Source organism: Cygnus atratus, chromosome 14, assembly GCF_013377495.2.
Source record: "Cygnus atratus isolate AKBS03 ecotype Queensland, Australia chromosome 14, CAtr_DNAZoo_HiC_assembly, whole genome shotgun sequence".
Classification (NCBI taxonomy): Eukaryota; Metazoa; Chordata; class Aves; order Anseriformes; family Anatidae; genus Cygnus; species Cygnus atratus.
In genome coordinates, this window is record NC_066375.1 from 8,242,931 (window position 1) to 8,253,199 (window position 10,269).

At 44.3% G+C, this 10,269-nt stretch overlaps 1 protein-coding gene across 2 annotated transcripts in view; it reads right to left on the reverse strand.

The window, feature by feature from the left end:
- The window catches only part of CLINT1 (clathrin interactor 1), a 47,803-nt gene extending 38,286 nt beyond the window's left edge, over positions 1 to 9,517 (reverse strand). Inside the window, exon 1 of one of the 2 annotated variants that reach the window (XM_035559803.2) lies at positions 9,267 to 9,517. In XM_035559803.2, the coding sequence (XP_035415696.1) occupies positions 9,267 to 9,307 (41 nt within the window). In that variant the 5' untranslated portion in view covers positions 9,308 to 9,517. The remainder of the gene's footprint in view (positions 1 to 9,266) is intronic. The other variant, XM_035559802.2, reaches the window with a different exon arrangement.
- Between the last annotated feature and the right edge of the window lie 752 nt (positions 9,518 to 10,269).

The window sequence follows — 10,269 nt, forward strand, 5'->3', positions numbered from 1 at the left end:
TCGGATAGGACACCAAGTGGAAGAGAGGAGGGGAGTGTACAACAGCTTTGAGGTAGTTCCCTCAGAACACACAAATACACACTAAAGTTGCTGATGTTGTCACTTTAGTTTAATTTTAAAAGGCAAATCAAACATCCAAAAAGATGTGATTTAAACTAACAGTCTACAAATAACACCACTCTTACCACTCTGTAGTAACAAATATATGCCACTGGTATTTCTAATATAATTAGCTACACTTTAAACTCATAATGAAAGCATCTCTCTTGCATGAAGATCTTCCAGCTGGAATGATCCGAAGCAGGACCATACAAGACATCTGTCTACTTCAGTTCATATCCTCTCTCACAAATTGGGGCCTGAGAGCAAAGCCAAACCACAACGCACATCCCCCAGCACAGCAGCAATGCAAACTTGGGAAGGTTAGGTCAGGAGCTTGAAGTAGTGATACACAACATAGATCAGCAACCCTAGGAAATTTCAACCTAGAACTTAAATGTCATCTTTTGGAGCAGTTTTGTGGGTAACAAACCACTAATAGCTCAGTTTCCAAAATTTTTTGAATAAAGTTGCCTGAAAGTGCATTATCACCAAAAAAGGTCCCAGCCTATCCTCCTGTCCTTTCCCCTATCAACACGAGCACTTGTAGTGCCACAGGCAGCTGCTTATGCAGCACCCTGCCAAACCAGTTACTAACCATAAAAGGTGGTGGTTTTGTGTCTGTGGTTTTTTTAGCTCTATCAGCAAGTTAATATAAGCAAATGCTGAACTACGACAGCAGCGTACAGAACGCAAGGACTAGAAACGGCCAGGTCTAAAAGTGGGACGCTCTTTTAGTGGAAGAAAAACCCCACCTGCCTGGGGAATTGCATCCTAAGGGTGTAGCTCAAGCACTAAGCCTGTACCTTGTCCTCCTTCACCTCTAGCCACTCATTCTTACCCAAATACCATTCCTTCCTTTATGCCAGTACAAATATTTGTGTGACCATGGAGTTAGCTATACCAGGGAACCAATCCAGTGGAGAATTAAGTCAGCAAAACCAACTGGTTAGCCTGGAAAATGTATTCTCTGATCAAGCAGAAAGTGTGCTAGTGCCAGCAGCCCGTGGCAGACAGAAGGCTGTGAAACCTCTTTTACCATCAGCCTACGCTTACACTGTGAAACTACAACCTAAGATTTCATGGCTTATACAGCGTTTTCATAATTTGCTGTAGTGCTGACAGTGTTGGAGACATCAGGGCAAGCACAAGGGGAGTTGAACACACTCAGCCACGTGTTCCTATGCCCTCTGCTTACACTGCTTTTAACTGTTTTGTCTTCCCTCCCACCTCAATACTGCTCCTTCAGATGTGCCACACAAACATTTGTATGGCAAACGAGTCTAGGAAACTCATCTAACTTCGAAACAACCTACACAGTCCTTCTGGGAGAGAGAAAGTTTCTAATCAGATCCGTTTCTCTAACCAGTTCACTGCACAGCAACCCAAACTACTATACTTACATGGCACAAGATGCAGAAGTAAATAAGTAATGAATATTTTTTCCTAACACCTACAAAAATAAGAAGTATTCAGGAAACCACAGACTACACAGCTTTCTGGAAAGTGAACCACCAACCTGTAACAGCTTCATATAACCACAGCTGAACAACACATGTAGGTTAAGAAATAAACCACACCCAAGCTTGAATTGGGTCTTATTTTTCAGAGAGGCAGAACAAAGGGTCTGTTCTGTCAAGAACAAGTTAGGTTCCCCTACACCATTACTCTTTCTGAAGAGACTACAGAAGAAAGTCTTGGCTATATTCCAGCTGTCTATTCCAAATGGAACAGGTAAGAAAAAGGCTCATGCTCCAAACTGAGCATGCTACCAGTGCTTGTCTATAACTGGACCTATGTCAGGAAGACCAGGCACACTGTAAGAGCTGGAAAAGAGACTAATTAAAGGGAGTAGCTGTGCTCCTTTTTCCCAAAGTCAACGAGCCTCAGTTTAGGCTCTCTACCTTCCTCTCTCCACCTTTTTCTTTTAAAATGCTTTCTTAACATTAGTTCAGAACACACAGCGGTAATTTGGAAGTTGAAGTTCCACATCAAGTGCATGTAAATACTTGAAACATACTTAAAGCAACAGGTCACGTTAGAGATGAGTTTTTCAGTTTCAAATGGGACATCTTGTACCATGACTTGTGGACAAGCTGTATCCCAAACTTAAGAATGAACCATTGAGGGAAATCCCAAGAATTCCACAAAGAAGCATGCGTTCAGTCCTTAAGAACACCACATTGCCTTGCAGGCTGGTAGTTCAGGACACAACAATGTTTCACTCCTTCTCCAGCATCTCGTCTTTCTGTTTTTACAGAACCTTACCATTCTCACATAAATACAGAAATTTATTTAAAACTTGAAATAAAGGGACACACATGTGAGATACAAGAATCAGATCAAAATTTCAGGATTGCCTTTTAGGCCCGCTGCAATGCTGACCTTACACCCTCTGATAGGCAAGCCTGACGAAAGAAGGCTGTGGTGTGTTCCACATTTACACCGTGCTTTGGAAGTATCCTGGATGAAAATAAATACGCAAATCAAAAACATTTTATAATATACTAACTGGCAACATGACCGAGAGATGTTAGCACAGAACTGAGCTGAGCACCTCGATCCTTTTGACTGTAATTGCACAGTGAGGTAGGTAGGGCTTTACCTTTGACTAGCTTAACTTGCTTACCAAGCAGAAGCTTAGTTTTATTTCTGGAAAGAAGATGCAAAATTATGTTTTAAAAATACTGAAAGTACACAGAAGTTCTCATGCACGTACACACCATTTAGATTCCCTAAAAGCACGGAAGACCAACCAACCCCTCACCGAGCATCAGGTAACACAACACTAAGGGCTGTTACCTTCTACAGGGTGTGGAAGGGCAAGACGACATTTGAACAACGGCCTCGCTTTAAGGAGCAGGTTGACGAAACCCATATATTCGATCACACTTACCTTCCGCTAACTCTTAGTATACACTTCAGCTTGTAGTACTTGCTTACTTCTGATTACTCCACTAATTGAATATTCAAGCAGAATGACATACCTACGTACATGAGATAACGGAGCACGCCACTTGCAGAGATGCTTATCACCAATGCTAAATTACATGGCCCAAAGACTACAACTATTTTTATTCCTTGTTCGTAAAAAGCAGTAACAGTTTTTGTAAATTTTTAAAGGAAGGAGGAAAGCCCTAAGAACGAAGTGCTACGACAACCACTTGGCAGGCACTGATGCAGAGCCAGAAGATATTAAACACGATCTTCCTTTGCATTCCCAAGACTTCTCTCTCTGGTAACCGGGCAGAGGACAAGTCCTTATGGGGCTGGAGATAATAATCATCACCTTGCTTGCAATAATGACACTAAATGCTGTTCTTAAAGCAGTTATCAGCAGGACATCTCTTAAGCAGCAATAGGAGGATAACTCATGCAGGGAGGGTTAACTGTCCCTTACATAAAACAAGGGAAGCGTTCACTGCTCTCAAGACCTTGCTTATGCAAACCAAAATAATTCTCAAGTATAAAGAAAACTAAATGATCCTGGAACTGGAGCAAGGGAGTTTACAGGAAGGTCAGCCAGCAAGGGACTAGTGTTAGACAATTATTTACCCTTGCACTGGCTATATCATATGACAGATCATTTACCCTAATACCTGCTATTACTAAACCAGCCAACGGTACTTCATTACAGGAGAGCTCAATAGTCTGTGTGGACAAATCCACGGACCATAAGAAAATTACCTGTAAACAAGAACAATTACAGGCACATTGGAAAAAAAAGGAATGTAGTTAGGCAAGAGGATTTAACCCTCCCCAAGCTGAAAACAAGTAGGATCCTACTTACGTATTGGTCAAACACGATCATACTACAGATTTGACTGTAAGGCATGCGATTGTAGGGTAACTTACCGCTATTTATTCACCTACCAAACTAATAAAGTATAATGCAGACATAACACGAGCCAGCAGACAGCAGCATGAGACTGGGACTCAACAAATCAAGAGTTTATACCATTATCAACTCACTGTTAGTTTGGCACAACTACCCTTTTAGTTTTCCTTATCTGTGAAGCAGGAGTAATCCAGAAACCTCTACTCCTCAGCTGAAGCACAATGCCTAATTTATTTGCACTACTTTAGGTTACAACAGCTAAGAACTGCAATGAATACCAAAGCAGTAATTCACTCTTTTACCAAGATTTTGCCCTTGTTTTTACTCCTTGTACAATTAACAGCACTAAGGAAAACACTCTGTTCGTTAACTAGCAGAACTTTTCCCCTAGCCTGCTGTCTTGGAGCTGATGACAGCAGCTCCTTCAGCCCTTCCTTTTCCACTTGTGTTAAAGATCCTTGCATAGATGTAACATCAGAACAAGTAGTAGAGGACCCTAATGCCTACCTCTACAAATTCAAGGGTTATAAATGCTTCAAGTATTTAGTATCTGTACAAACATTACAATTAGTTCTAAACAAGTTCTAAGCAAGACAATTCACCCCTCATTTAAAGACAGTTTACAATATTATACTTGGGCAACTTGTCAGGCTTGCAAAATGTATGAAAACATAGCTCTGTAACACTTCCACTCCCACTCCACAACAGGAGGGAGTGCCAACACATTCCTGCTCTGCCACTAGCAAGGTGTGGCTAAGAGCAGTAACTGCAAAGCAGTTAGGACTCAACTATGGGGACAAACAACTGAACTAGAAGAGGGAGATGGAAAAAAATAAAATCAGAAGGATGGCAGCTATCGTGTTCCTAACACTGGCAAGAAATTCACAGACTTTCCTTAAATATATATCCAAGAAGCTCAAAAACCTCAGTGACAACATTCTCACCTTCCTTAAATTCCAATGAACATCTGGATTATACAGATCTATCACCTTCACCAAATTTTTATTTAGACTGTTTCTCACCTTTTGATGTGTGGAAGGTGCTTAAAATGAGCTCTCATTCTAGGGTCATGCATTTAACAAAAGCTTAGAACGGTAATGAAATTTCAGAGAAAGTGGCTATTGTAAAATCACATCGTGACACAAGCAATCTAATCTCAAGGGACAAAAGGTTTTTCATCCTGCTTACTGCATGTCCTACCTGTCTGTGACAGAAACAAGTTAGAAAAAAATCTAAAGTTACACTCACATCTCTACTAATAGAGGTACATTATTTCTATGAGAAGTCCATTTCCCCAGGTCTTCCTTTCTAACCTTTTTAAAAGCGGGAGTGAAGTTTCCCTTTCTCCACTCACAGGGAAGAAAAAGGAATTCAAGGAAGTTAGAGACAAACACGGTGGCCTATCTTTCAAACCTGGCCCCACGGTGAAGCTAAGACCTTTCTGCTCCTGCCAAGCTAAAAAATTGTTTTGAAAGGGTTCCTTAATATTCCTTGATTTCTTAAAAAAAAATTCCACGGAGCTTTCTTTGTAAAACTCCCCTAGAAATTTTACCAGGACCACGAAACACAGCACATACTTGTCTAACAAGATTAAAAAAGGAAGTTGCCAAGTTGCATAATACTCAGTATTTCCATATCCAGGACTTCAGAATTAGATCTCAGTGACTGCAGCTCCCTTTGACAATACAGCTATTTACACACACTAGGGAGATACCTGGTCAGGCCTTTGCTGGTTGGATTACCAGAGCACTGATGTGCTTACACCAGTACAAACATAACTTTTCCAGTGTAAGCTGCTTCTACACAGTACCAGCCAGGCCACGGGTCCTAAGCCTCACACAGCTCACAAGCAGTTCCTATATAAGACTTACCCCAAGTTGCATCACAGCCACAGCGCTGTTTCAGAGCTGTTTCAGGAGGTAACCTGAACCCAGTGCCATGAGCAGCAGAACATCCAGGGGTAACGTTATCCATCCGAGATAGAGCTGCAAAATCCATCACGCAACAGAGCGGCAGGGTAGCTGGTGGCCAGGATACTTCCCACATGCAAAATATTCTTAGAGCTCACGCTCCTACCAGCTATGTGAAGTATGTGATGTGTGTTTCTGTGCTCTGCCATATTAAGATGTTGGTATGCAGCTTATTAGGTCAGAAAAAACTGGCTGCCTTCTGCATACAGCGTTCAGGCTACAATGGCTGCACATTTCTACCGCAAACAGCAAAAAAGTCTGTGACACCACAGAATCCATCAAACTCTACTACATGACCTCAGCAGTGACTCAGACTGCTACCTGACTCACTAATTTTACATCAAGCACCACCCTGGACTTCTATTGAGCCATCAGAAACCTGTCATTTTAATTGAGCTTACAGTTACAGAGGGAGCGAATTGGTCATGGACGGCTGCATTTGTGCAGTTTGCTTTCCAGTTCAGCTTTGATCTACTGGGGAGAAAACTCATACAAGTGAACAAAATTTTAAAGCAGTTTTTCACTTTTTTTAAGTTAATTTATTCACATAATAATGTGTAACACAGCTTATTCTAGAGGAAGTAAAGTTTAGATCTGCACCATCTAAACTGCAAGCTAACCAGACAAACTCAATCTAACCCCACACGCTTGAAGAATTCCTGTGCACATTATAATACCTGGGAAGAAACTGGAGAGTGGAAAAAGGTTGGCATTTATTTAGAATAAAACTTACGACAAGCAAGTTTTACCAGGCACAGAGAAGCTTTATTAGTTATTTGGTTTAAGCCTCAAACTTCTTCACAACACCCAATTGGAAATGAAGCATTACTGCTTGATCATAGCTAATCAAGCCACATAAAACTGAAGAGGGTGGACTTACACTAGAAACTAAGAACTGTGACACTGCAAACAGGAGAACAAGACTCAAAGCATCTTGTCACATCTTAGAACGGTAAATCTAATGCTCTATCATAGTCTAACTTTCAAATAATAGGACCACCATTCAATATCAAAAATAACTGAATTATGCACAAGAGGATGCAGATCCACACTTTTATGCTTTCAGGAAACACTACAAGGAAAGTAACGAAGGTAATTCTAGGTTCTAATTTTTAGGTTTAAAGCTATCAATAAGTTTAATAGTTTATTTACCATTTTAAAGTATTTTTTTGTTTAAGTAGGAAGCAGACATTGTCAATAATTAATAGTAGCTTAACTGTGCATCATGGCTTACTGAACTTTCAGACACTGAAAAATGTTTCATGTGTGTCCTCCACCTTGAGATCTCTGATCTAAGCAAGCTCTCAGCCACCTAAAGACCAAGTAAAGCTAAGAGACAGACAAGCAAGTTGAAATACTAAGATGATACACATCAGCTGAATGTGGAATCAAGGTGTAGAGTTAACATGCCCTGCAAAGACAGTGGTTTGCAGCAGCAAAATTTCAGGCTATTTGCCCGTTTTTCAAAAAACCCATATAATCATATTCCTTTTTTAAGGAAAGGGACATTCTAGTTAAAGTTCAGTATGTTCCTGCCACAGCATCAGCAGTTATTTATGAGGCGGACAGCATTACTTAGCCTCTCTCTGTAAAGAATTTTGTAAGTTGTGGCCTTAAGACAGAAGACATTATGACAAATCTGCACTGCACACAATGGGACTATTGATTTTGATGTCTCTAAATACTGTTTACTCTCCAGGCACTGTACTTCCCTCCTCCCTCCCCCCCCTTTTAAATACACAATCTGTTTTATTTGAATAATGTTATTCCCTGAAATTGAAGTTTATTCAAAAAACATTTTATCTGAGATATTCACTTCCTACACTTGGTTTGAAAATTGAATGTCTTTTCCAGTACAGATTTTGATGTACAATTCGACTTAATAACTTACAAAATATGCTTAGAAGTAAATGTTTTAGTTACAGTGACAGTGTTACCAATGCCACACTGATCATTAATACTACACAAATAAAAGTACACAGTCAAAATTTAATGTTCCCTGGAAGCGTCCTTTTAAATCCTGGAACTCAAGATGGGCCTATTTGGGTTCTCCTATCTACACAATGTCACATTATTACAGTTACCATTCTACTTTAGCAACAGCTAACTTTTTTGGCAGGAAGCTGATAACAGGAGAAAAAAAAAAAAAAAGAAGTAAGCCACCTCCTCAAGAGAAGTCCTGGGCTGGAAAAGCCTCAGTCTGGTACACAGCATCCTAAGCTAAACACCTGATTATCACGAATAAGCTGCCATCTCTCTTCAGTTTGCTGCCTTTAAGGTTTTTATAGAAAGCAGGTCAGTTTAAGAACTCTTTGGAGAAACAGAAGTTTTTAAAAAGTTCAGAACGGAACCTCAATTTTGAAAGACTTACCTTTTGACCTCTAAGGCTAGACACGACTATTAGAGCACACAATCTCCTCCTATATACACTAATTTATGACCTTCAGCAAGTTATTCCTCTAAGAAGTTCACAATTCATGGAAAAGTGCTCCAAGTTTGAGCCTAAAAACATATTACTTAAGTAGGCAAAATCTAATCTTTATTAAATCCTCCACTATAGTATTTTTTTTGCTCATGCCAGAATTTAAGGAGTAGCAGAGAAACACAGCGGTAACGTCACGCTCTCTAACAGCAACGCCGTGATCACAGTAACCACCACAACAGCCAAGTCTGAAGGCGGCTCTAATCCAGGAAATAAACTTGCAAATACCCGAGCAATTTCAAAGTTTAAGGGCTGGGGCAGACCATTGCTCTCCTCTACCCCACTCCACCTCTAAAACCAGGGGTGGCGAATCAATGGCGACCGCAGTAGGGACGTGTCCTTTGGAAGGAGGAAAGAGACTGGGAGAGACGTGGCAGCTCTGGGAGCACTCTGAAAACCTCCTGCTGCCGTACAGGTGGTTGGCTCCTTGCAGCCCTCCTTCCTCTGGACGTGACCCGTCCGTTTCTTGGAAGGGGCCCAGGCAGGAGCCCATCCACCCGAGCCAGCCCCCACGGGCTCCCCAACCCCCCGGCAGAGAAGGGGGCACCCCTAGATGCGACACAGCCCGCAGGGAGCCTGCTGGGCCCTGCCGAGGGCCAGGCACAGCGGGAAGGCCCCGAGCTGCCCAGGGAGCGGCCCCCGCCCGGTTTGAGGGGCCGAGGCCGGGCCGGGGGGGGGCAGGCAGCGGGCTGCTACCCAGGGCCCCGGGCACGGGCCGAGGCGAGCAGGGGGCGGCCGGGAGGGCGCCACCTCAGCGGGGGAGGCGCCGCGGCCATGTTGGGAGGCGGCCGGGGGCAGCGCGGGCCCCGCTGAAGGGCCACGACCGAGCCTCCCCCCCGCCCCCCGCTTTCCCCCCCCCCGGGCCCGCCGTACTCACGCCTTGTCCACCAGCTCCCGCACTTTCCACATGTTGAGCATGGCGCCCACCGCCCGGGCACCTCCTCGGCCTCGCTGCCCTCCTCCTCCGCCGCCGCCGGCCCCAGGAGGCTCCGCTCAGCCGCGCTCCGGGCAGCCCCCGCCGCCGAGCCAGGCCCGCTCCGGCTCGCAGCCGCCTCTGGAGCCCGGGGACGCGGCGCCGCTCCCGGAAATGGAGGGCCCGGCGGTGGCGCTGCCTGCCGGGAGCTGTAGTCTTCCCATCGGGGTGCGGTGTGAGAGGGAGGTCCGGCTGCTCCGCAAAGCCTGCTGGAGGTTTTAGTCTCTTTCGGAGCTTGGGCTTTGCGCGCAAGGGTTTTGGGGAGTTGTAGTCCCGCTGGTTGTCCCTCAGGAGGTTGTTGGTATCGCCTCAGGTCGCCTCAGGTCGCCTCCTCACCTCAGCTCGCCTCCAAGTGCCGTACGCTTTGTCACACGCTGTGGTGGAACCGAGGGTTTGTGCCCTCCTCGGCTTGTGGTGCAGCCACAGCCCTGTTCCGACCCAGCCTTAAAACCACCACAGCACCTAACCTGTGGTTAGCTCCTTGCCCCACCGCCTTCTCCCTCATAAGAGGGAGATTGCACTGTGCGGACAGCTGGCCGAACCACCAGACGCAGCCATGAGTCACGCCTGACTGGAATATGGCGCTGTTGTAAGGAGTTCGTTGAAGGGCAGCATTCCATCTTTACAACTGTTTGTTTACTGGTCATGGTTTACAGCCTGATGTGGATGTTGCCCAGACATCCAGGACGCCCCCTGAGGGGCGTCTGTAAGAGGTTCTGTAAGAGGTGTGACACAGCAAAGCGGGCAAAAGGGTGAGGTACAGGCACCGGCTGGGGCACAGCACCGCCAGGAACATTGTCCCCACTGCTCCAGCAAGACCAAGCCAATTGACAAAAAGCCGTGGGAAAGAATCATAGACATTAAAGCTGCCACAGGAGGATATTAACTGATTTAATATACTTCTCAC